The 27,918-nt window shown below is 47.9% G+C and overlaps 1 protein-coding gene across 2 annotated transcripts in view; it reads right to left on the reverse strand.

The window, feature by feature from the left end:
* LOC125756354 (actinia tenebrosa protease inhibitors-like) overlaps positions 1-27,918 on the reverse strand; it is a 99,766-nt gene that overhangs the window by 44,783 nt on the left and 27,065 nt on the right. For both annotated transcript variants that reach the window (XM_049410979.1, XM_049410978.1), the window contains exons 2-3: positions 25,518-25,592; positions 10,727-10,783 (exon numbers count right to left, since the gene is read on the reverse strand). In XM_049410979.1, coding sequence (XP_049266936.1) covers positions 10,727-10,783; positions 25,518-25,566 — 106 coding nt within the window. In that variant the 5' untranslated portion in view covers positions 25,567-25,592. The remainder of the gene's footprint in view (positions 1-10,726; positions 10,784-25,517; positions 25,593-27,918) is intronic.

Raw genomic sequence — 27,918 nt, forward strand, 5'->3', positions numbered from 1 at the left:
GCTGCGTGTGCGCCCTTGTTGCCTTCAAACGCGGAAATTTCCATGCTACAGTTGTAACGAAAGAACTTGCCCGAAAGAGGCCAAAAGGCCACGAACACGCCTGTGGGAGGCGCAATGTTCAGTTGGCAAAAAGATAGCGCGACAATCACGCTGATCACTGCAGTATTGAAATGTTGACTGAGTGGCGGCGCTGACGCGTTCGCACACGGTGTTCCTTTGAAAACCGCCGCAAATGCCGCATATGTATTTGCTACTCCATGCTCGTTCTTGTAGCCGTTTTTATCAACGCTGCTATCGCGCGCTTCGCGCTGTCTTCCTATCATGACCGCCGTATGGCTAGGTCAGAGTAAACTTGTGTTCCCGAGAAGCTCGGGCCATCCTGCGTAGTACCCATGATTTTATTTCCACCATTACAAAGCACGAGAACCTTTGTATGAAGAGCAATGAATTTACGTCAAACGTAATAGTTCTCGAAACTTGTAGTCGGGCACACTATGTACCATTCAAGTACCTCTTGCAAAGTTTATTGCAACGTCCTGACGAGCTACTTACGCCCAGCGGCAGTTTTCTGAAAATGTACTTTTTTCTGTATTGACAACTGACAACTTCTGACGTGTGCATAACTAATAACTGATGAAAGTGAATGCTGCATGCCAATAGCTGTTTTTTTACTTGTTCTGGTTTCCCAGATTATTCCTACTGTATTGACGTTCTTGCTTGTCGTATAGGCTGCCCTAGTAGCACGCAATGTTGCGACAATGCTGAAGCCAACGTTACTAGAACAAACTCAGTTTCAAAGCTCCGTATCTCCGCCAGCGGAGGAGGGTGGTCCGAACGGCGGTCGCGAGAACTAGCGGCGCTGCAGTTCCGTCTTGCGCCACTATCGGCGCGTCGTCTGCTGCCACGGCATAACGCTGCGGTGCGCCGCGCAGTTGCTCGCGGCAACTGCGCGGCAACTTTCGTATTGTACTAGTTAGGTGGATGCTTAGGTGGATATGCATAAGGTCGTCTGTATGCATATTGGCCCGCGTGCGTTGTTCATTCATTAGCTAAGAATCGATGTTCGGTCTATATTGCCACGCCCACTTCTTGTTTTATTTTGATGTATTCGGGTTTGACCAGCAAGGACGGTCATCAACGCTCGACGCTGTCCGCGAAGCAATGTTCGAGAAGCTTCGCGATTGTAATAGATCGTTTTGGTAAGATTGCGCGCTGCACACGAATGTTTTACCTTTGTCGAGAGATAACGGGTTTGACCAGCAAGGACGGTCATCAACGCTCGACGCTGTCCGCGAAGCAGTGTTCGAGAAGCTTCGCCATTGTAATAGATCGTTTTGGTAAGATTGCGCGCTGCACACGAATGTCTTACCTTTGTCGAGAGATAACGCCGCCACCAGCGATATCGCTGGAAAGTTCGATAGCGCCTGTATAAAAGCCGACGCGCTTGACTGCTTGTCAGTTGATCGACGGTCGGCGCTCTGTTCGCCGCTATCAGTGTATTGCTGTAGTTTGACTTTCAGTTTCCCGGCCACAAGTTCGGCCAAATAAACAGTTTCATCTCGGACCTGCTGACTGCTGCCTTCGTCGACGTCACGACCCTTTGACAATATTTGAGCTGTCTACATTGCGCTTAACTTCCAAGCATAGGTGTTTCTAAGCGAATGAGGGTTTTCAGAGTAATTTTTATAACTGCTACCACAACTTTAGCCGCTGCCGTCTTATCTAGAACAAAACCCAACACATTTGTAAAAGCCTTTCTAGTGCACAAGGAAGCGTACTTACTCGAGATACAAAAACGTTCTAGAAAAACAGTACTCATGTTTCTACAATTTATTGAAAAAAACTTTCTCGAAAGCGTCACCAATGCTTTGCAATGTTTACAAGACACGTTTTCGCGACGGTTAAAGGGCTACTGACCCAAAATCGGAAAATTTTACGAGAACTCGGTAAATGAAATCTCAGTGTGCGATTACATCGAATAGATGTCTTCCCTGAGCAATTTTTTCAGCGGATAGTTGTATTTTCGGTGTCTCATCTTTCTACGTCGCATCCTTCTACGGTGCCTTAAACAATTCGAACAGATCGGCCGTGATGTGAGCACCGAGCAATTATTCGCGCGTACTCTGTCGCTAGAAGAGTCGTCAGTATTCAACTTCAGTTTTTCAACTTCACCGAGCAGATGTTCCATACCCGCAGCACTTTACGCTGTACGACAGCCGCTTGCGTTTCGTGCTGTAGCCGTTCACTACGCAGTTAAACTGCTCGTCAACTACAATTATCTTTTGCACAAGTAAGTCTCCCTTCCCGAAGCAAAAGTGTGGGATTCATATCTTTGCACAAGTAAGTCTCCCTTCCCGAAGCGAAAGTGTGGGATTGGGCTAGTTGGTATTCCATTATTAAACTGCTCAGCGCAAAAAATTTGACACGGTATACATAGAAAAGACGAGCACCAGCGCTGGTCCTCGTCTTTTCTATGTGTACCGTGTCAAATTTTTGCGCTGAGCAGCCCGTTCCCGAGCCGGCGAGTGTAAAATATTTCGCACATCTTGTTCAATACCTCGTCGTAAAATACCTCGTCGTAAATCCACTGTTTTGAAGGCATAGCGACAGCTGACAACTGATCGAATATCAGTGTGATGCAACTCTCATTCTCGGTAGCGTATATATGCAATCGCCTGCCTTTCGTTTGCTGTTCTATTTCTGGCGGCTCCTCCCAATTGGGCGCTGGGCTTTCGCGGGACGCCGTGCGTTTTGGGGGGTATCTGCGCCTAAACCCCCAACATTTTGGCTTTGATATGTGGGGTGGAAGTGCTGGGAACAAGCGCGGCACGGTACCTGGCGCGCGTTCCCACTTTCCACGTGGGATCAAAACTTCTTGTGCCGCAACGACACGACGATAGTGCTTTACAATGTCGTCACTCTCAAAATGAACGTCACAGACCTTGCATTTCGCAGTAAGAGTTCTATCTTTGCGATGCAAAGCTTGAATAGCGTAGGGCCTTTTGCAGGTCCGAAGTGTCGTGAAGCGAAGTCGTCGTTGCGGTAGCCGCTCTTGCAGCCCGGCGCAAAGCAAGTCGGCATACCGCACTGCGAATCTGTTCGCCCTCGTTACGCTTCGTACATCATGCACGTGTCTTCGTACAAGATGCTAAGCCTGGTCAAGAACAGTCGCAAAATTGACGAGCTAACAAAGCGCAGACGACGCTGTAACCCACGTGCGCTCGTACATCGGCGGCGCCGATCACAACAAGCGCCAGCCGCGGGAGCTAGACGTGACTGCAGCGCCACTAGTTCTCACGACCGCCACGCGGACCGCCTCTCCGGCGGAGCTTTTAAACTGAGTTTGTTCTAGTAACGTTGGCTGAAGCAACTTTTTAAATGTGGCGCCAACGTTGTGTCAACATTTGCTGCTACTAGGGTACTGAGTCACAGGCTGGCTGCCCACTGTGCACGCGTGCAGTTCTTTGCTCTGTTCCCTTCCCCCTTTCCCCTTACCAAGATCACATATTAACGCCCTACTGCAGATAATAAACATCACTCTTTGCCTGCCTTCTCAAAGCGTGTGAGCGTGCGGTACTTTCGTGCCGTGGTCAATAGGCCGCGGCGACTCAGGAGTTGCGACGAGTTGCATCGACCCTCACAAAATCACCGCAAACCCGGACACTCGGATCTTGGAGACAGCCGTGGCAAGGACGGCTGTGGCTTTCCAGGTACTTCGGAGTGTTGACGAGAGCACATATAAGTCGAATCCGTACTTGATGAAAGCAGAAACGTACTTCGAAGGAAACGGCATCACTGAGTCAAGCAAAATTCTGAACAGTAGCGCAAAGAAGCACACGGACGGCGACAGATTAAGACGGGACACAGCGCTAACTAACAACTCATTGTTTATTGCACGAGATCGCATATATATACAGAGAACACCGCGCGAAGGAGAAAGAGAGGGGGGAAGGTGTACACAAGGCAATCGACCCAGCAAATAAAACAGGCGGCTGACGCACCAAAAATGCCATTTGCTTTTCTGATACACAGATTGAAGGACAACTTAGAGCGTCTCTATATTTAATCCCCGCTGCTTTAATAATTTCTACCACTAGCCCATCAGTGTGTCTTTTTGAGAGTTAAGCTAGAATAGAACATTCTTCTGGGGGCAGCGCTGAGGAAGCAGACCATTCAAATTCTTGCCAGAAGGGCTGCGCCCCGAAAGCCGCTGCGCCAGGATTGCACAGAAAAGCATTCACAGCGCAAGAAACAGCGTCGGAAGACTGCTATGAGAATGCTCATACCTGGACGTTGCTGTCAGAACGCAAGAACAGGCTCGAGCAGCCAATTCGCCGCGCGTTCAAATGGGCCGGTGGGAGCTGACCATGGAGGTAAACACAAGATCCCCGATGTTTGTCATAGCCCGGAAGCTTTTGAAATACATTGTAAGCACTGACCGCCTTCACAGCTCAACCTTTCGGGCTACGGAAGAAGAGTACTGCTACTAGGGGAACTTCAGCTGATGGTTACGCACCAAGGCGTGTCGGGTGCATGTAACTGCAACAGCGTACAAAACTGGGCGAGTTGGTTGAACTTCATGGTTTAAAATGCAGCGCAAAAAGACGATACACAAGAAGTAGGTTCCATATCTTCCGATACTACTACGAGCTTACATGCACGGGTGCATGTAAGCTCGTAGTAGTGTACTGCACTGGACCAAGCCTGTGCGGACGACACCTCATGAACAGGCTGGACAAGGCTGGAGTTTCGGTACTGCAAGTAGAAATGGGGGAGGGACCAGGCACAGTACAAGCCATCAGCCACGACAACACCCGCACTGAATACACGGATGTCTTCTCGGTGGAACTGCGACTGATCAAGGGGCCCCCAACCAGCTTGTTGCTGAAGGATGGTGCTAATTCCAAGTTTTGCAACGTGAGACCACTGCAGTGTGGCCTCCGTGACAAAGTGGTAAAAGAGTTGGAACGGTTGGTTTCCCTGAGCGTTATATCACCCGTAACACATTCAGGCGGGGTGACTCCCATAATGCCTGTGCTTAAAAAGGACGGCACACTTTGTATTTGCGGATATTTTATAGCCATGTTGAACCAAGCTTTTGCAACGGATCAGTATCCGCTTCCGGTGATCGAGGACATGTTTGCGTCATTAGGCAGTGGGGAAGTGTTCAGTACGCTAGACCTGCAAGATGCTTGCAACCAGGCACCATTAGACAAAGGTGCACGCAAGCTGTGCGTTATTACCATGCACCTGGGTCTCTTCCCTATTGCAAAACCCAGCGCCACTGGGTACCAACGTCCAGTGCCATGCCTGATTATGGGCCCAGCGTCGCGCTGGATAATGGGTCGCTGGAGCGGCGTTTTACTGGGAGGCGCTGGGTACTCCAGCTCAAAACGGCTCTACAGCGTTAAAACAGCGGTGCCTACGTTCCCTACATAAATAAATTACTAAAAAAAGTCATATAGAAAGCATTAGTGCAATAAAAAAAGGAAAAAAAAAAGCAGTACGAAAAAAAAAAAACTCCACCACGAGGATTCGAACGCGCCACCTCTCAATCTCCAAGCAAGTACTCTACCACTACGCCACGCTGAAACACGTTATCGCCGCTGTAAAAGATCTAGTGAATACAGTAAGAAAGTGTTTCGTTTCATATTTCGGTGTCGTGCATTCAAGGAAGACGCGATCTTCCTTTCCAGATCACGCTTCTTTCTTTATTAGACACAAACAGAGGGTGGCCGGCAACGAATGAAATGCCCAAAATGGGAAGAGCACTAGGTTTCTTTCGAAAATTATCAAATGGATCGAGGAGCCGGGTACAGTTTGACGGCTGTTACTGCTGATTTTTAATAGCCTTTTCTCGCCCTTGCTAATGATGAGCATGTACAGAAGCTTTATGATGACTCGTTCGATAAACACGCGCCTACATGAATTCATACTGAGTAGTTTTGTCGCGCGAGCGACGATATTACTGCGGGGCGGGCGTGTCTGTATTCTGACTTGCAGTTCTAGCGGTACCTACAACTAAAAAACCGCTCAGCAAAAACAAATACATTTAGTTGAAAAAAGATGCCCGTGTGTTAGTTCACTAACGCGCACCAGTTGACAGGTATGTGTTCTGACGTATGAGTCAGAGAAGTACCGGCGAGTGCGGCCGGCTGCTTTCGGTGAGCCTACGTTCGTTGCTGAAAGCGCGCCGCATCGATGGTCATCGCTCCTTGTGCGGACACCGCACACAAGAAAAAATGGTTAATTTAGGTTAACGAATGTCCAGACTATACTTTACAGTAAATCTTACACGTTGGAATTGCGTGTACTTAAACCAAGAAGCGCCGGTGGCATGCAGACGGACTCGTCCGGTACGCTAGGCCTAACGCTCGCTGGGAGCCGCATTGGGTAGGACCGATCTCGGCGCAGATGAGTTGCGATGGTTGAAGTTTCTGCATTTTAGCCTCGAAACCTTTTTAACTGATACCTAACGTATAGCTGAAGTAAGTGGAAGTGCAAGAATTGCCCGAGATGCGTTTCTGGTGTGGCGATATCGAACGACGGCTGTTTTTCTGGCCTCCGTTGGGAGGGCCCGCGAAGCCACAGCTCATTTACTTCTTGCCAACCGCACGGCGATGTAACGATTTGCTCTGTATATTCAAACCAACGCCTCCAGACTTAGAAACATTACAATATGAAGTCATAACCGCAACACATCACGGATGCAAAACTCATATATATGATCGGCATGCACAAATTGTGTATTCATTGCTGCTACGTGCTCCGCAAAAATTAACGACGTTATTGGCACTGCATGAATAAGAAAAAGCGTGGCAGAAATCAAAATAATCAGTGTTGGCTGCTTTGGGTTATTAACATACTTTTCTTCACATTCGACAGGGAAACATTAAATGTGACCGTGATTTCACATATATATGTATATATCACGTATATCATGAAAATAGTGCGCATCTCCTCGTCTTTCTGTGCCAAGCTAGAATTTGTGACACATGTTTGCGACCCATTAGGATAGCATCTATCGGTACCATCGAATCAGACATTCCATATTCAACGATACCAAAGCATTCTGCCGCTCACGATACTGAAAGCAGCGCGCGGCACTGGCAGAACAGTGCAGGCTCCAGTATGTGCCAGCGCACGCCAGTGAGAATTCCAGCGCCTCCAGCGCTTCCCAGTGAGCGCCAGCCTCACAGCGGCAAAGCCAGTGGCTCTACCAGTGCGACCCAGCTCTTTCCCAGTGCTTTCACCGGAGTCCCAGTGAATTTGAGCGTATACCAGTGTTCCCAGTGCGGTCCAGTGCCAGAAAACGTACTGGTATCACGCTGGGGGTACTGGAACGGCGCTGGTTTTTGCAATAGGGTTGTCTTACCACAGGCTGCCGTTCGGCATTTTCTCGGCTCCAGCCACATTTCAGAGGAAAATGGATACCGTGCTGGCGGGTCTTCGTGGAGTGCAAGCGTACTTTGACAATGTGCGTGTGTCTGAAAAAAGCGGCAGACAACGGTGCTCGCCTGAAGGTAGTTTTGCAGTGCTTACGGGAACACGGGGTAAAGGGGTAAAATGATCGCGCCAGACCTTTTACCGCACCAAGCTGACGCGCTCTTTCGCCTCCTTCAATCATACTGGGACGTATTTGACTTTTGTGACCGCCCACTAGGGCAAACCTGTGCTGTGAAGCACCGCATTAACACCGGCGATGCCTCTCCGGTCCATCGAAGGCCATATCGCGTATCTCCAACTGAGCGCCACATAATTCAAAAGGAAGTCGACAAGATGCTCGCCAAAGACATAACTGAGCCATCCAGTAGCCCATGGGCTTCCCCTGTAGTTCTTGTCAAGAAGAAGGACAACAGTTGGAGATTCTGCGTAGACAACCGACATCTGAACAAGATCACTAAAAAAGACGTCTACCCGCTACCGCGCATTGACGACGCCCTGGATTGCCTCCACGGCGCTAAGTACTTTTCCTCCATCGACCTTCGGTCAGGATATTGGCAGATTGCTGTCGACGACATGGACCGCGAAAAGACGGCATTTGTGACACCAGACGGCCTTTACCAGTTTAAGGTCATGCCTTTCGGGTTATGCAACGCTCCGGCCACCTTCGAGCGGTTGATGGACACTCTCTTGCGCGGGTTCAAGTGGTCAATTTGCCTGTGTTACCTTGACGACGTTATATTCTTTTCCCCGACCTTTGAAACGCACCTCGAACGTCTTTCCTCCATCCTTTCTGTTTTTCGCAATGCCGGTCTCCAACTGAACTCGTCAAAGTGTCACTTCGGACGACAACAACTAACCATGTTGGGCCATCTTGTCGACTCCTCTGGCGTACGCCCTGATCTTGATAAAGTTCGAGCCGTGCAGAACTTCCCCGTCCCGACCTGCACGAAGGATGTCCGCAGCTTTCTCGGTCTCTGCTCCTACTTTCGACGTTTTGTGAACAATTTTGCGGACGTCGCACGCCCTCTCACAGACTTACTGAAGAAAGATGTCCCGTTCTCCTGGGGCACTACGCAGGCTACGGCGTTCTCTACACTCATCACGTTGCTAACCACACCACCTATTCTGGCTCATTTCGACGTTTCCGCCCCAACAGAAGTCCGCACCGACGCCAGCGGCCATGGAATCGGTGCTGTATTGGTCCAGCATCAAACCGGGTGCGCCCGTGTTATTTCCTATGCCAGCCGTCTCCTCTCCGCAGCCGAACAGAACTACTCAATCACCGAAAGGGAGTGCCTTGCTCTCGTTTGGGCGGTAGGCAAATTTCGGCCCTACTTACATGGTCGACATTTCACCGTCACAACCGATCACCACGCACTCTGTTGGCTCTCTTCTTTGAAGGATCCCACTGGGCGTCTTGGTCGCTGGGCACTCCGACTCCAAGAATATAACTACTCCGTGTGTTACAAATCTGGCCGCTTACACCATGACGCTGACTGCTTGTCCCGCAATCCAGTGGACCCTCCTGAGGATTTGGATGAAGTGCCACCATGTGTACTCTCCATATCCACTTTAAGCAACATCCGTGATGAACAGCGTCGAGATCCCGTCTTATGTGACATAATTGAGAAGCTGAATTCTCCGACACCCGATCCGTCTACCCGACTGTTTGTGCTTAAGGACGGCACATTGTACCGTCACAACGTACACACCAATGGACGCGAACTGCTCATTGTCGTACCTTCTCATCTACGTGCGAGCGTTATCAGCCAGCTACATGACGCCCCGCCCCTACTGCCGGTCACCTGGGTGTTTCTCGGACGTACGATCGTGTACAACGTCGATTTTACTGGCCCTGCCTTCATCGTTCCGTCCGCCGCTACGTCGCCGCATGCGACCAGTGCCAACGCCGGAAGAAACCTCCTATGCGTCCCGCCGGACTCCTCCAGCCACTTGACGTTCCCTCTGACCCCTTCTTCCGAGTTGGCCTGGACCTCCTAGGTTCTTTTCCTGCATCTATTTCCGGAAACAAGTGGATAGCTCTCGCGACGGATTACACAACCCGGTACGCCATTACACGAGCTCTACCAACCAGCTGTGCAACGGATATCGCCGATTTCCTCCTGCACGACGTCATCCTTCATCATGGTGCCCCACGCCAGCTCCTCACAGATCGTGGACGCTATTTTGTCTCCAGAGTTATTGATGACCTGCTTCGCTCCTGCGAGGCGAAACATAAACCTACGACGGCCTACCACCCACAAACTAATGGACTGACTGAACGATTCAACCGGACTTTAATTGACATGCTCTCTATGTACGTCTCCTCCGACCATCAAGACTGGGACGTTGCATTGCCTTTGTTACATTTGCATATAATTCCTCACGCCACGATACCGCTGGTTTTTCACCTTTCTATCTTTTGTTTGGCCGCGACCCAACTTTACCTTTTGACACCATCTTTCCGGCAGCCGTCGATGCGCCGACTGAATACGCCCGTGATGCTATCACCAGAGCTCGCGAAGCACGAGAAGTCGCTCGTCAGCGCATTTTAGCTTCGCAAGACCACCAGAGGCAGCGTTACGACGCCCATCATCGCGACGTTTCTTTTACCCCGGGTTCACTTGTGCTGTTGTGGAGCCCGACTCGGCGTGTTGGACTTTCTGAAAAACTGCTTTCCCGATACTCGGGCCCATATCGTGTATTGCGCCAGGTGACCGATGTCGCCTACGAGATAGGCCCACTCGACTCTACATCTGCCTCCGTTTCGCTGCCTACAGACACTGTTCATGTGTCCCGCCTTAAGCTCTACCGCTCAGCAACACCATAGAAAGCACCGAGACGGTGCTTCACCACCCGGGGGTCATGTTACAAGAATGTTTCACACTGCTGAAGCAAGGAAGGCACCAAAGAAGACGACGTGGTGTTGCTGTGTGCGGCACGCTCTCCGCCATCTTGTCTAACGCTTAAGCGTTGTGTAAATATATTGTAAATACGCACTGCTTCCCTGTGTGCCTTCACGTAATAATATATATATATATATATATATATATATATATATATATATATATATATATATACATGTAGGCGAGATACAGCCTGTCAATTTTTACAACACGAAATATGTAAATATGACTAATATAGATATTACTCAATAGATGAGACTATATGATATTGCATCTCACAGTTTTATTGCGCAGGAGTTGATTCCGAAGGGTGCAACATTAGGGCTGTCACTGTTTAAAATACGTATATGAAATAGTCAATAAATCTGGCTCACCTGACTTCGTTATGGACGCAGATGACATAATCCCGTTCGTTGCACTCCATGTGTTATCTGAAACAGATTATATGAATTAAGTACTATTTATTAACTGATCTAAATATTTCGGTACAGACATAATATTGTCATGCTTTGCAAAAGCGTCATGTGTAACATTTCGGCAAATAAACTCGCCAGAACAATACTACACAAGCCGTGAAATAGAAAACGCTTATATTCTGCATGCTCATGTAAAATTTGATGGAAGGTTTCGTTTAATAAAAGTTGATCAAAGAATAAGATTAAATTGCAGTTTTCTAGTCAACAGGAAAGATCTGAATTGTTGACTAAGAGTTTCAATGCAGCATGTATACAAATGAAGATAGTCATAAAATATCGGCGCAGAAAGGTGTTAACTTGAACTTGTTGTTGCATACTAGACGAATTAGGTAAAAGCTCTAGGAACGGGAAAACAGTCTGAGAGAGATGAAGCACTGGCTATCAGCAACAGTTTATTTTTCAAACACAGTAACGTGTACAGTTTCTTTGTGAGAAGGTTCGTCTAGAGAGCAGAGGGGAAGAATACGACAACAAAATTTTCACGAATCAGGTCAGCGCGCGCAATCGGAATTGGCTTTGTTCTAGATACATAATTTCCTCACTCACTAGAAGTAGTAAGGCAACACTTACGCACATGTTAGAGCTTCTTTTCACGAAAAAAAGCTTCGAAAATTTCTCGTGCACGTTTGTTGCCACAGCGTCTTAGTATCTTACATTTATTGTATAAAGTTTGGCGGCCTCACTGAGAGCTGTGTGCGGCTAGGGAACTACGTATGTGGCCTTTCAATGAATTTCGATGTACCCTGAGACGCCCACTGACGCATCGGCCTCACCACAGGAGAAATTCGCGAACAACACCATGACAGTATACAACGAACATCCTAGTATGTTTGTTTTTGCGCACGGTTTGCCCATAGTCTTCCCTATTGACTCTCAGGCATATGTTTGACAATGTGTTTTTTTTTCAGAAGAAACCGCTTGTACGTCTGCTTTCTATACTACCGTCGTTAATCCGTGAAAAATTCGCTCAACGTTTGGAAAAAATGCTACTTTTTTATGTCGGACAAGCTTCATGACCACTATGCCCTCTGTTTTCTTTTCGATGTGTTAAGTCTCTTGGGAGACGTTCCGCTATGCTGGGCGTCAAAATGTCCGGATATTCTTCAGATCGAAGTAAGTTTACCCGCGAGTTGAAACTACTGCGCGGCATGTCATATGGTGGCAAGTGCAAGTCAAGGCAGCCCCTGAGCATGAACTTGTTATCGCTCGTTTCACGAGCTTAGATGGCGCCGAGCCAAATTGCAGAAGTCTTTTCTTAGAGCGAAGGGTATAGGCAGTACACATGGTCAGATTGAGGAAGTTCTAGGTAAAGAGGCCTAAGTGTCTATTCGTTTGGAAATTCGGTTTATAGATCTAGTATCTTCAAGCATATGCGAAAGGTGTAATAAGTGATTTAACAACAAGGTAAGTGTCCAAATAGCTAGACCAGCAAAATGATTAAAACAAAATGAGTAGCTCAATCGCATCAAGCTTGGGTTGCTCGCAGTATTTCGGTGTTTTTCCAAGACATTCTTGGCGCCTGGAAGGATGCTACCACTACTCTGTGCCATGAGCATCAGCGCCTCGTCTGTTTCCACCAGTCTATCCCGTTCCGTGAGCGTGCGGTTATCCTATTGTTCTAGTATGCACTGTGCTTCTCTAATTTTTATATGGCATGTTGATCTGAGGCACATGTTCAGCATGTTTCATTACCTAACATATAGATAAAGGTGTTAAACCCAACTGAACAATGCCATGGCAGATTGTTCGTTGTGCCATTACTGCCTAGGTTTCTTACAAATTAAGCAACAGAAATTCTGTTCTGATAATCGGCCCCTTATGTGTAGAACAGCTGTTAAGGGCGGTAATATCCGGAAAATTATTATGGAATGGAATAAGTAATAATGTTATTTTTATTAATAACCGGGGCGGTTAATAATAACAATAACATTATTACTTATTCCATTTAGCCCCCATTTTGCAGCAACCGCCGTGGGCGGGAATTAAACCTGCGCCCTCGACTACGCCCTCGAACTTAACCGCGCGACACCTTACATGCTAGACTACCACGGCGGGTAATTTTACAGAATACTTTGCATGACTTGTACCAGAGACAGACATATAGTTTGTTATAGTTGGGGATTTTTATGTTGCAGACAGTTGATGACAAACGTGCTGCAACTAGCCTCAGCCAGCACCCAGGTGGTACACATGATAAATAAGTGTATCAGGTGAGCAGTCAAGGTGACGGCTGGCAAGCATTAGCTGTAATGCTCGCACCTGTTTAACGTCAATTATTGCCACAGTGTTGGATAATCGTTTTTATAGCAATGTAATAAATATTGCAAATGTACTGCTTTAAATTATCAAGCAATAGCCACCACGCGTTGCTCATCGCTGCAGGAATAGGCCGACGAACGCTGCTGATGATATCGGCTCAGCACACTCCATCGTGCACTTTGCTTACAGAAAACTGACGTCAGTGCTGTAACGCGGGTGCCCATGTTCCGTCGAAGCCTAAGCTTCCCATAGGCGACAATGTTGACGATAGGCCTGCTTCGCCCACAATATGCACACAACTGCTCAGTTTGCCCAAAGACAACAATGTACCTCACGGAACTCTAGGTTCAGCGCCAAAAAATTATCGGGCTGATTCTATGGATCGTGTAAATTGATTTAAAGCAAACAAGTCACGCAACAGCAGCTTGTGTCGATTTATCGCTTTGAGCGAAGCGTTACGAGGTGGCTCGACGTCTTTCTGTGAATTGAGTAGTTGTGCACATATCAAGTGTTTAACAGGCGCGCCGAGTACACTGGCATATGAAGAGTTGCACATGCTGCGACATACCTTCAGTACTTATGTTAGGGCAGAGACGTCAGCTCTATCAACGCGAGTTGCACACTACAGGACGACGATGCGCATGTCATACGTAGAATTCGTAGTCGTATTCGCGCTATGCGGGACTATAGCTTGACGATTCGTAGATCTGAATTGTTTGTGACATTGATATGAAAGCGGATAGCCGACACTGCCACCACTATCGGCGTTGTCTTGATATGATGTTTGTACAGGGTCATTTTTTGAAACAGCTTGAAACAGTGGCGTGGCTCTGTGGTACGATACCTGGCTGCCATGCGGAATTCCTCGCTTCAATTTCGGCTTGGGCCGTGATTTTATTATTTGCTGTCATTGGGATATTTTCACCCATCGAGAACGCCGCCGACCACGGCGTCAAATATTCTGTGATACGGGCTTCTTCACACTCTTGAGCTAGGATTTCCATACTCTCTGTTTATATAAAATGATAACCTGTGACGCATACCCGCACATCATGAGTCGCAGCATGCGGCCGTGTGCCACACGTGACTGGTTGGAAGGGATTTCATCTTACTCAGTCTCAAAGGCTTTCAAATACCTCAGTCTCATAGTTTGGATCTGCGGTCACTACCTGCCGTAAGTAGACGCATCGTTTACGCTTTCCAATATGTCGCGACCTATCTCAATGCGTTTCTTTGCCGTGAGTATTGAATTAAATTTCTTCACAATAATTCTGAGACCTACCGCTTCACTGACCAATTGATGAATTGTGATTTGCGGTTTCTCCTCTGAGTTACTCAGCAAGGCAATGTTCTCGCCAAGTTGCAGGTTACTAAGCTATTCTCCGTTAAAGTATACCTCTAACTGCATCCAATCCAGGGTTCGGGAAAGCTCCTGGAAACACGCGGTAAATAGCACTGGAGACATGATGTCTGCCTGCTTCACACTCTTCATTATTGGGTATGCATGGCTTTTTAGTGAAGACTATGGTAGCTGTGGAATAGCGGCAGGTTTGTTCCAGTGTTTTATGTATGGTTTATCTACACACTCGTTGTCTAATGCCTAGACTGCTGAGATTTCGATCAAATTAAATGTTTATTGCAACGTATGAAGGCTATATAAAGGGTCTGGTTATATTCTGCCCACTGCTCTAGGACCTCATTGATAGTGTGAATATGGCCTATGTGGAGTAGCTTCTAAGAAATACTGCTTGGTCCTTTGGTCGATAGGATCCGAAGGTGGCCCTGAGTCTATTAGCGAATACATACGTAATAACGAATATGCTCATGCCCAGGGACACTTATACAGAGTGGACAACTTCTTCACCCCCCCGCATCTTTCAAAAGGAACCTCACCCTCCCCATTTTCATTTCCCCTTTGAATTCCATCCACCGGTTGGACGAATCATTCCCCTGAGTAACTATGTCTATCATTATCGTTCTGGTTGTCCCAGATACTGTACAGGTCTGTGTAAAACACCACAGCTACTTTAGCTATTTTATTCAAAACAGTTGTGATGCTACCTTCCGTGTATCATAGTGAATAATAGAGCACTGCACGAGTCTTGATTCTTAGCCCAGACCCGGCCCGGGCCCGGAACTTGTTCAATATTACCCACCCGAACACGGTCCGTCCCGTGGCTCAAAGTGAGACCCGGGCGCGTCCCGAACCCGAGAAAAAATTTCGTCTAGCCGGCCCGGCTTGGCCCGACCGCAGATCAGGCCCGACAGGGGCCCGAGCCAATTATCTAGGTGGTGTTGCCCGAAGATGGAATCGACAGGAAAGCGTTTTGAGTGGCAAATATCTACGCTTTGTAGGCGCATGCTTCGCTAGCAATTATACTTTAACCTAAGGTAATTTCATGTAAAAAGGGGCTCACGGTGGAAACGAGCGGACATACCGGGTACGCTGAATGTTTGTTTAGCTATGGTATGCTGTACCTATTATTTCTGTTAATGCAATGGGATCATGAAAACTGTTTTGTAGAAGATATTGTAGCAAGGAAAGTGATTTGCAGCATGTGTTCAGTTTCAATGGGGAGCGCAATAAAAACAGAGGAGACCGAGAACAGAACGCTCTCTTCACTTTGTTTTTATTGCACTCTCTATTGAAATTGAAAGCATGCTCTAACGACAAAGTCAATCGCAAACCCTTTTGGACATCTAGTACCTGTCTTTAGCATAGTAGCACCTTGCCAGACCAAGCGAAAGACAGGGAAAATGCCAAATTGATTAACTTAGTTTTAAATACACTAACCTATAGTAAAATTAAAACGAACCGCTTGCCCGAGGTGTCCTTTTAAATATAAGTATTAGCATCTGAAAGGCAGCAAAAAGCTATTTGTCCTGGCCTTATTTTCATTTATCACACCAGTGCTAGTTTATAGAGTCTATAAGTCCTTCGTGGGATAGTTTATGGTTTGTTTCTTCACGTGCTATTGTATAAAAGATCAAAGTATCAAGAGATCCCGGCTCGGCTTTTAGCACGCCATGCTCTGTTGAATCGCATATCCTGCCACGCTAAAGTTTCTTGCATTGCTTGCGCTAGCCGCAGGGGCACACATCTGCCTTGCCAATTGTGAAGGTGTCGGCAGTGGTTGTTACTAATTTCCACCACTGGAGCAAATTTAGGATGTCTTTGTGGACCTCCGCAGAATGAACATAGCTGTCCAGCTCATCCGTTCAGTTCTTTCGTTCCGAACGTGGTGCCCCTTCAATATCATGTATAATACTCCATTTTGCGGGTTTCTTCTTGCAGTTTTCATCAGTGTATGTGATGCATAATTAGCACCGAGCTATTTTTCCAGATTTCGATGGTGTATGCCTTCCTAACGATGTGATACCGGTAGAAGGTGGCCATTGGACTACGCGAGTAGGACTGCCAGGAGATGGACGAAGCGACTTCGGTCAATTTCCGGGGTTCGTTCCAGTTTGGTAATAAAGGCTCGAGTAGGCTTTTCGAATCTTACTCATTGCATGCCTATGGTTCGAGGTAAGGGGTCATCACCCGGCAGAGAATTCGTAATTGTCTTATTTCAAGCCAGATATTAGGCAAGCGAATATACTTTGTCCCACGCCTTGCTTAACCCATATATGCCCCAACTCAGAAAAAATGACAAAACAAATATATTTTTGCAAAAAAAGAGTACTTCTACCTTCAAAAAGATAGCAGAAGTTCTTTACCTACTGCCAGGTAAACGCTGCACTGTTTTTCAAACCGTGTTATACATATAGCATACTGGGCATAAATGGGTGGCTGCGCATGTCCATTAGGGGTGTTTTGCGCGGGTGTGGTAGGCCTTGAAACATTGCACGTGCACACCGACATTGCACTTCTTCCTCTCCGTGACGTATTTCATAGAAAGCACGTGTTTGCACGGAGATAGCGGTCGGCATTTCACGTGCATTTCTTCCTCTCCCTGACGTCTTTCACACAAAGCACGCGTTTGCCTGGAGAAAGTGGTCGGCACGTGGCAGCATGAAAAGCAAGCAATGTGTAGGGTCTCACACGTTGAGAATGAGGCCTGCTTGATGTGCTGCAGGTGGCGATACTCATCAGCTAAAAAAATAGCGATGTTAGAGCGCATCAAAAAGCGGCCTATATGTAGGACAGTAGGCATATATGGGTTGATGGGACTATGTAATTCCGGTACATTCCAACGCTGTTGTGACAGTACCATGTCGCTCTCGCACTACAGAGCGCAGGGGTCTCAAACAGATGGCCCGTGGACCTCTCACTAACCGCCCGTGGCCCGCACATTACAGTCTTCGTCCGATTTTTTTAAATGTCTCCACCAGTACGTTCGAGAGCTACACAGGCATGAGAGGCCTAAAGCATTTTTTTCTTGACGAACCTCCCGCGGCCGCCATGTAGTGATACATAACCGAGAAGAAACGTATACTTCAGAATCGACGTCCAGATGTCAGTCGTTTTGGAGATAGGTATCGATATGTTGTAGGAATCTTGCCACCAAATGTCCTGCAGAAATGACCCATATATGAAATATGGGAAACGCCTTCTTTCAAATGCCAGCGTGAGCTGACATTTTGCTACAGCCTATCCCCCGCCACCTCCGTCTTCACCTTCTTCATTATCGTGGCCCTTGGGGGAGTAAATTTTCGTGAATGCGGCCCGTAGCTGAGGTGAGCTTGAGACCCCTGATATAGCGGAACAAGACGAGAGCTGAGACGTTAATAATGTGGTAGTACGAAGCAGGCTGCGCATGTCCATCTCGCGTCACATGACCACTGGGAGGCATGACGGAGCCACGGAAAAAGAACGTATGATTATAGTGATTCTGTGTAACGGGACTTTGCGCAGTGATTTCGTTTTAGTGGAGGGCTGGGACCTTGAAGAACGTTGCCCCGCTTTTGAGATCCCTTAACGCTCCTGCGATAATAAGTTAGAGGCGTAAATTTATTATATTACAATTATTGCTGCGATTACAGAATAACATTCGGGATATAAAATAAAAAAAATGCACCATCTCCCGCTAAAGGAGACGATGAGGCGATGCGAAGCCGCAGCACTTGCACGATCGCGATCCGTTGGCGTTCATTGGGCGTGCTACCGACCTCGGGCATGCTACCGAAATCGCGTCGTGGAACGCGAAGAGGAACACAACGCGCGTCGTGTCTTCCCTCTAGCCTGGCCGTTAATTGTCACAGGGCGAGCGGGGAACGTGGTGGACAGGCGCGCGAGAGGGAAGCAGCGTATGAGAGGAGAGAGAAGGGAAGGGGACGCGAATGCGTTGGCGCTCATGGCGGCGCTGCGCAGGAGAGAATTTCGGCATGTTGAGCCCGCATTTCAGAGGAGTTCGTCAACCTCTCCTCCTCCTCCTCCTCAACCGAAGCGAGCGCTGGACAACGCGCGCAGCGCTCCAGTGGCTTGAAGCAGAGACTAGAGGAGGAGAGTAGCGCATGCGCCGCGAGAGCAGAAGCGAGAACGCAGGAGAAGCGCAAGCAGCTGCTGGGAGAGCAGTGGAGAGAGTAACGCGCAGCTGTTGGAGAGAGGGAAGGGGGAGAGTTGCGCATGCGTAGTGTGAGTGCGGACAAGCAGGCCGCGGGACATACCGCCGAGCAAGAGATGCTTCGCATCTAAAAATTAAACATCATCTCCCCCTACGGGTAACCATGGTGGGATGCGAAAGCATCGCGGTGGGTGCGCATTGAGTTTCCGTTTTGCTTATGTGACTTATGAGACAGTGGTTGTCGAGGCGTTTGAATTAGCGCTTGCCGACGCTGACGTTTGCGTTAGGCTTCCCGAGCCTTCCTCTGCTCCGCGGCGGTGGCGCTGCCGCTGCAACTATCGCCGACATTGACGTTGTTCATGGCGTTTCGCACACCGTTGCACAGAGAGAGAATGACGGAAGTACAGCGAACTCGCGCTTTCGCAGCCTCGCAGCTTCGAGATTCGCTTGTCGGCGTTGCCGTTTATGTTCAGGTTCGCGAGCGTCCATAGCGCCGTTGCGAAGGAGAGTGCAACGCTTGCCGGCGCTGCCGCTTACGTTCAGCCTCGCGAGCGTCCATATCGCCGTTGCGAAGGAGAGTGCAACGGGAGCGAGGGCGCGCCGCACAGCTGTGGAGGAGAGAGATACGGAGCGGCGGCAGCGCTCCCACCACCTCCTCGCGCTCACGCGGTGAAAGGGGGGAGAATTGACGCATGCGGAGTATGGGTGCGGACGCCGTAGAACGGACACTGCCCCGAGCATAGGATGCTTTCGCATCTAATAACGAATGCCAATAAAGCGCAGAGTAGCGAAACGCGAACTATAGAGGCGCCTGGTCTATCTACTTTTAGCTCACCCGTTTCAAATAAATCAAGTAGCCCAACACGCAAGAAGCAAACGAAGTTCAGTACTTGTCCCTCATAAAACTTCTCCAAAGAGCTTGCCTGGAACAAACTGAAAGAGACACTAAACAAAAAAAATCCATAAATTATTCTTTTACAATTCCAAATTCCCCAGCTCGCCATGAAAAGGCTTTTGGTAAGCGAGAAAACGCGCAAAAACAAAATGCGGGGGGCGTCGTCACCTTGAAATTGGCGAAGGAAACGCCGTGACCTCATAGACTCTGAGGGCGTCTACTGGGGCCTACGTAGTTCCTAATCGATAAAAACAAAGTACATTTACCTCTGAAAGATTGATAGGCTTAACATGCAGTTTCAGGAATTTTTATTGAGCCAACATCCCCAAAGTACAAGAAGTACAGATTGAAGTCCGTGACGTCACGCGCGGAGATTCTCGCGCGAAATTTAAAAATGGAATTTTCAGCTTTATTTGCTCCTCTATTATAAATTTATGATTGTGCAATTACTGACATTTGAGTTCTCAGAGCACTTTTTATCGGTCTAAACCGATTCATTGTTTCTCTTTAATGTCCATTTAAGAACCGAGCAAAGTCCAAGCCCGGACTGACCCGAGCCCGCCACTTCAAACCCGGGCCCGGCCCTAAGCCCGGAGCTTCAGACTAGAGCCCAGCCCGGGCCCGCCGTTAAAACTACTTTACACGGCCCGGGGTTTCGGGTAGGCCCGAGCCCTTGCAGTGCTCTAGTTTATACGTCTGGTTTTCTCAAGTTCCTAGTTGCCTCTTCATCACTTTTAGGCTTCGTTCATTGTTATGAGCATGTTCATTTCTCTGCACATTATATTTTTTATGCCGGCTACTTCACTCTTTTTGATTAGCTTCGAAAGCTCAGACAGTTTTCTTTTGTCTGTTGGGTTCCAAGCGTTCATACCTTGAGGTTTTTAATGAGGTTTCCTATGTCCTGTGAACGCTAGCCAGCGTCGTGTCCAGCTACCGTACCTCGGGCATCAATTGGACACTGCATATTGATATTAGCAGAGTCCTTCAATGCTTTTCTGGTCACGAAACTCCTCCGTAACGCTATGGGGAGAGCTTGCTTGCCGCAGCTGCCGCGCAGTGGCGCTGGGAGCGCGCGGGGGGTATTGAGGAGACCTTCGCTGCGTAGGGAGAGCTGGGGGCCCGAGGAATCCGGCGGCATCACGGCGTTGGGTTTTCCTCGTTTCTTAATTTGTGTGATTGACGGGTCTGAGAAATGTGTGCGAGGACATGGAGGGTGTTCGTGAGTGGCGATGCCGAAGACTTGTGGTATACCGGGTTGTCGCTCTGGTCCAGAGGTACGAGCGGAAAGGTGTCGTTGTTTTTAGTTTGCCGACGGACGGCAATGAAAGGGATGAATATAAACGTGCAATACCGCGACAGGAAGCTGGCGGATTTATTTTCGATTCTGAACACGTTAGCGTGTGCGAGAAACATTTTGACGTTACCAACGTTATTCGTACGGACGACTTCATAGTGATTGGAAAAAAAATTGTCTTTGCAACGCGAGAAGGCAAAGTTGCAGGCCGCCGCTGTTTCTTTCGCAGCTTGCTAGTTTTTTAGAATAAGAGAGAGCTGAGCTAGTTGTAAAGTATTCATTCTAAAAAGACACGGCGTGCAAACATGGACACAGGAAAGAAGTCACGACACCACATACACCGTTTGTGGTGGCGTTTGTGGTGTCGTGACTTCTTTCTTGTGTCCGTGTTTGCATGCCCGGTATTTTTAGAATAGTTTTTAGGTTCTTTCCAGCTTATTAAATGCTTTGCATTATTTCCTTGTTTGCCGTTGTTAAAAAAGCGTTTTTTTTCTATTTTTATTTACTGAATGTCAGCTAAGCTAATTTTTATTATTGTACTTCAGCAGAGTTTTCCTTGTTCATTGCATTAGATTGCTGCCTCCATGTACTGGCCTTGCTGAGAGTTTACCTACGCTAGGAAACTGTCGCTCGTAGCTTTCTGTTTTCTGAGGTATTTTTCGAATAAAAGTTTTTCTATCTTTCTCTTTCAATCGTTGCATTCTTGCTTTGCTTACTGTATATAAGTGGCTCGGCAGTGGGATGTTCTCAAGCATGTGCATTGAAATAAGCAATTACAGTGAAGTATGGACGCAAAGGGCGTTAGTGTTTCCTCAGCTTGACACGTTTTGTGTATTTTGTCCCGTGTTACGTTTTACACATTCTGAATATTTCGAAAGCGCAACAGAGCTCTGCTAGTGAACACATGTGTTTATTTTCTCTAGATTAGAGAAACGCGGTTGCGTTTCAGTTAACCAAGTCTCCCCTGTACAGTCTTCATTAGGAAAATCGTTGAATCACGCGGTGCATACGTAGTCCATCTAAGCAGTCAAAGTAACGCACGTTGTGATTTGTGAAGGTGCCACGAGCGCGAAGATAGGAGATACCCGAGTGCCTTTGCGACGCTCCACAATGTAAAGTGCGACGCACTTTCACTCGTGCAATGTCCACGTAACATGAAATTGTCAAAGTTACTCGTAGAAAATGGACACAACGTGGTTATAAACTCCTGAGTTAAGGCTAGGTTAGGTGCTAGAGATCAGCTGGAGTTCACGCGGCACACGGACGTTATACCTTGCGAAAGCTTCCTCACTCCCGATTTTAAGTGTTGCCGAAGCTTTGTGAGGTAGACTGCAACGGAGTGAAGTTAGCTTTATAAACTGTTAACACAGGAATGTAGAGCTTTTCGTAGTGCTAATGCGGCCGTGTTAAACTCCCGCGGCGCAGACGACCTGATTGTAAATAGCTCGATCGCCGCTGGCTCAACTCCCGCTACGAGACTTTGTTTGCAAGTTGGTGGGTTTGTAAGGCATGTGCGGTGTCACAAGTCTAGGTAAATATTCCGTGCCTGAATATATACTCTCGTGCTCACTGCCTGAGGCAAGGAACCTTACTGGAACAACAATATTGCTGCGTCGGCACGACTGTATCCATCGCAGCCTTGATAATAAAAAAAAGCGCTAAAGTAAGTTTTTTACACGTGTATGCGACTAACACATCGTATGTCAAGTGAAGTATGAGCGGTAGCTGAAATATTGTGGTTTGGTGGAGGTTAAATCATTGCCTCGAACCGGCACAGCTTTCAGCCGAGCGCAGCGCGCGCGCACGAATGCCCCCGCGTTGACCGCGGCGACCCTGGCGGCCGCCTCCGTCCCTGTATAAAACTGCGGGCGGAGTTTCGTGACCAGAAAAGCATTGAAGGACTCTGATATTAGTGATAATATTTTCAGTGCACCACTGCGTCGGTTTTAGCCGAATATCTGTTTCGGAATGACATCCTTAAATTCTATACTTTCCCTCTTAGCGCGACCTGATTGATTGCATCATACGTATTAGTTTCTTTTGTCCCTTGCTCATGTCTACATGAATTGGATACTTTACCATCCTATCGTTAGCACACCATACCTTGTCAAGCACCTCCATTTTATGCACGATGCTAAGGTGGGCGCACAGTATGGAGTCTTATTTTTACTGTCGCCTTTGGAGCACCTACACGTATATTCTCGTTCCCCGTTTTCGGTAACATATATTATTTATTAGTAGAGTGTGCAGGATGCAATAACTCCCCTGTGCTATTTCTAGAGCCCATGCAATATTCCCCCACTACCTGGTCACCATCTTGCTTCTTGACTGCCTCAGCATTGACGTTTCTCATTACTACAATATACTGTGTTTTTTCCTTATTCATTGCCGGCTCCACGTCTTCACAGAAACTTTCAAGTTTCAACTACTCATCGTGATTGCGTGTTTGCGTGTATGGTTTGTGCCACCTTTATTCTTTATCTCTAATTAAAATTGATTATGATACCTGCCATCACCTTATTAATACGATAGTACTCATCTATGTTACCAACAATATTGTTATTGATAAGGTACCCCATACCTAGCGCACTTCTTTCAGCCAAGCCGCAAGAGCAAAGGACGCGCCCATTCATGAGCTCTGTATAGGTCTCATCTGTCCTCCTAACCCCAGTGAGCTCTATTATATCCCATTTAATACAACCGAGTTAGTTAAATAGCACTGCTAGCCTCGGCTCACCAGATCGAGCTCTGACGTTAAACGCTGTCACGTTCAGATTCAAATGGCGGCCTGACCGGATTCAGAGATTCTTACCGCCCTCAGCCGCCTGAAAGGAATGACCGCCGCCATGGCCAGTTTCTGCGAAGCTACTGAAGACTGAGGGCTGGTATTCGTATTTGAGGTAGTGATCAAGCATTGGACCAAGGTAGCCATTCCTTGTCCAGTGAGAGAGATTCTTACCAGCTCTGGGCACAGGTATCAGGCCACTCCGACTCTTTTGCAATTCTAATTACGCGCGAATTCTTTTATCCGGTGTGGAATTACGCACCTCCGCGATCCGAACCGAGGCCCTCTTGCATGCGAGGGTGATGCTTTACCTCTACTCCATCGTTACATCATAAACCTGGTTTCTACCAACAAAAGTAATGATAGGGATATCAATGCCTCAAACAACGATACAGGCTAAGCTTAACACTTTAGCTGCCTTAAAATGCACAGTAGAGGACAATAATCTGTTAGTTAGCGAGCATTGTGTCACGGTCGCAGAGGTAAACACGTAACACGTAATGCTCAGCGGCCACGAACATAGCTTTCACAACTCTTGTATGAGGAAGAGCACTAATAAAAGTAAACAAAGGCATTACGTTGCCTTTCAGTTTCATAGGTAAAACGCGATCTCCATCACAACCCTGTAGACGCAGTGACATAGCGCACGCGAAGCAACCATCTAGTCTCACTAAACTGTTGTGCTCATTAGGAGCGTTTGCGATCGTTTTAATGCGTGGCTGTTGGAAACAATAACGCTGTCTTCCCAAAGTAGAGATCCGCCTCACCACCTTAATTCACATTTTACCATGAGGTTGTTTGTACTATCCACTGCAGCAAGCGGACCAAGGGTAACCATGTCGCCACCGTACTCGTGCACAATGTACCGTTTTCGACTACTTTAGCACACACGCCTCAATCCTGTCCACTCTCTAGTAAGCGCATTCACACGGCACCTTCCCTCACGCATTTTTTTTAAAAGCACTGTGTTGTGCGTGCGGAGCGCGGTAAGGGCTTACTGCAATTTGACTTTGCGGAACCTCACGCAGACGGCGACAACAAACCATTTTTTTAGGATGTAGAGCCCACAAAAATTGGTGTGATGGCGTTAAGAAGGCATGTATTGAAATTCGTGTGCTGCTTGGCAGTACCAGATAAATATAAACTGAGCGCCTGTGAAAACTGCCTAGTGTTATTCTTAGCGGCCGATTAAGTTATGGCTAGCCAAATAATTTCTGTAGAGAGAAGAGAACTTTTGCTAGCACTAATACAATTTCGCGTCTACTCTAGTCTGTTTACTTTTGTTTCGCGCAGTTCAACTGCATTTCCCTTTCTGTCGCATTTGCTAGAGTGGCACAATGATGTTTGCGTCCCAACTAGGGCAACACAAACAGCATATTTTACTCCCTTCAGCCTAACCTCGTCCTCGTAGAATAAACATCACGGCCAACACAATTCATTCATGATAAGGTTGACATTTACTACCTACAGCTGCGTTATCGGCGCTTCTCCCAAGGGGCCGCCAGTGTTTAGCCTCTACAAGTGGAATCGATGATTTGAGGTAAGAGAGTTTAGATGCTTATTCAGTCGGAGATATTCAAGCCATGTAAAGTGCAAATGATAAAATTCACCCTTTCTGAAAGCCTCGACGATGATCAAATGCGTGATGGGGGGCTCAATAAAAACTACAGATCTCTACTGTACGGCCCATATGGCACATGCTAAAACATTCCATGTGAGCGTAGTGTTTAAACATCAAGCTCGCGATCTCAATTAGATTACCTTTTACCGAACCGGTCGTATTCAATAGAGAACGAAGAAAGGCGGGATGGTAACTAGATGCCAGATAGTGTTTTCTATTTTAGCCAGCAGTGTCTTGAATGTTGGAGACCGGAAAATATTAGCACAAAATTTCCGGGATGTGGGTCCCAGGCGAGAAATTCGTAGACGACAAAATAAGTGATACTTACGTTCCAGAAGTGACACTGCAGAAATGAAGGCAAGTATGTAGATATGCATGTTTGAAGAGAGGGCCAGCGTTGTTCCTGCCGGAAAATATTAATCCACAGAAAATGTATCTCACGCCACGAAAATTTTGCGCAGGCACTCTGCTCACAAATCACAACTCGGCGTGGGCTATAGGAATACCGTTCTAGAACTCTCGTAGTGCCTGTTTTGCACCAAGAAAATGCTTAGTTTGGAAGAAAATCAGGCTTTTGTGGTACGCATATTGTCTGCGCAAGTCAAACTGCCCGCCTGTCAAGTACTCGTGGCGTAAGCTCTTCCCAAAGCCGCCTACAGCGGGTGCTATGTAAGCACCTTCCAATATCTGGCAACAATGTGCCTCCACCGAAAACTCCCGCAAAGAATACTTCCTGTTACGTTTCTCATCGTATGTTTTGCTGAACGCTGCTGCTTTCATTATAATGCGGCGTTTTGCGCGGATGAAACAAATACGACAAAGGGCTTGGTACTCGGACTCTGAATATTATTCGGGCGTTAGTGCGGGAGGTCGGCTGCCACATGTGCTTGTGTACATTAGAGCGCAGCTCTTAAGCATGAAACAGACGCTAAGATTTTGCGTTCGGTCCGATGTGCGGCGTCGGATGATCCGGCATGCGGCGCACGGCGATTCAAGACATATGAGACGAACAAGCAATCAGGCGCAGGCTCCACCAACATAGAGCGCCTCGGCATGTACACTCTGAGGACTTCCTATACTCGTAATGAAGAACAAAACAAACAACATTGCACAGCCACACTTCGTTCTAGAAGAAAATAATCAATAAAACTATGCTTTCGCGAACGACAAGCACATCGCAACAGCCCGCCGTCACTCACAATTATGATATGTAGGCTTAGCAAGGCGGACACCAGCCATCGCCTACGCCGTTCTTTGATCACACGCGACCTCGTCATAGAGCCCTTGCTTTTGCCAATGCCATTAAGATTCGTACTCGCATGTAATGCATGGGCATAGGCTAATAACCTTCTTGACGTCGTCGACGTGAAGAGCAAATGTGGAAGCGAAGTGAGCCGGCTCGTCGAGACGGCCATTGTCACAGTGTTTACCTGCGAAATGGCTTTGCATCGGTGCTCGCGACCTCGCTCGTGGTTTGGAAATGGGCGCTGTCTTGTAGAAATGGCACACTTCACACATCACTTGATTCAATCAGGAATTATTTCACGTCACAAGCAAATTGTACGCGATGTTTATCACGCCGCAGCGAGCGGCTACTTCGGCAAAAATTCCGAGGCTCTACTTCATCGAATTGCGTTGGCCACGGCGATCGGAGCGGCGACAAGGAGATGAAGCCAAGATAGCCACCAGCGGCGTCTGGCTGCAGCCGTGTGATGGTCCGATGCGCTGTCGATGTGCAAGCCGAACATGCGATGCGGCGGTGCGATACGACGAAACGTCACCATTCGAGCAGCCGCACCACCGCGTCGGACGTCGTGTCGGATATATAATTGCACCGTCTGTATCGGCTTTTGGGCGGCTTTTCCTTGCGCTGAGCGGCGTGGCTGTCGTCGTAATCGGCAGGGCGAACGAGGACGAAAGAAAGTGAGCGCGGAGCACAGCGGAGGATGAAAGATGGAGACAGGGAGGAGAGCGCGAGGAGGAGGGAACGACATTGACGAGAAGACGGGTTCCGCGACGGCGAGCTGCGGCGCCACAGTAGTGCACACCGTAAAGTCCCTTAATACATCGAAAGTAGCGACACTCTCCTCCATATTCTCTCCAAGGTGTCCAACCCTCCTCTCCCAACTATCCAAACCTTATCTATATCCTCTCCCAAACGGCCACCGCGCAGGCACCGGCCCTGTAACCCGACTCGCACCACTTTCCTATCAAGAATGCTATGTCACGCTGATAGCGCGCGCAACGTTCGTTATCAGTGTGACATGGTATTCTTGATAGGATAGTGGTGAGAGCCGGGTTCGGCGAAAAATGAAAACATTAGAAAAAAAAGAAAGAGGTTCGCGCGCGTTTCCCGGGCGACGGTCCGTGAAGCGGGGTGGTGGAAGGCGGGAGAGGAGGGTGCTCGGCGTGGCGGCTCGGTTAAAAGAAAGATGGTGCTTTCCCAAAAATATCCAGGGACTTTGGCTCACCGTGGTGCGGTCACCGATGACGTCATCACTGAGGTATGCGGCGAGGGCGTCAAATGATACCATATGTGGAAATAAAGCGCGGTATCAACGGAGGCGTGTCTGCGGCGGCGGTTGTGGGACGCACAAACGCGCTGTCTTCCACGGTCTCCCGGTTGGCGAGTCAGTCGCGCTACGCTCTGTCTGCGGAGGTTGATGTGAAATGGGCTGCGCGGATTTATCCGCGCCAATCACGCTACTCACGGCGTTCTCTTCTTAATG

The sequence above is a fragment of the Rhipicephalus sanguineus genome, chromosome 11, assembly GCF_013339695.2.
Source record: "Rhipicephalus sanguineus isolate Rsan-2018 chromosome 11, BIME_Rsan_1.4, whole genome shotgun sequence".
In the NCBI taxonomy this organism is placed as follows: Eukaryota; Metazoa; Arthropoda; class Arachnida; order Ixodida; family Ixodidae; genus Rhipicephalus; species Rhipicephalus sanguineus.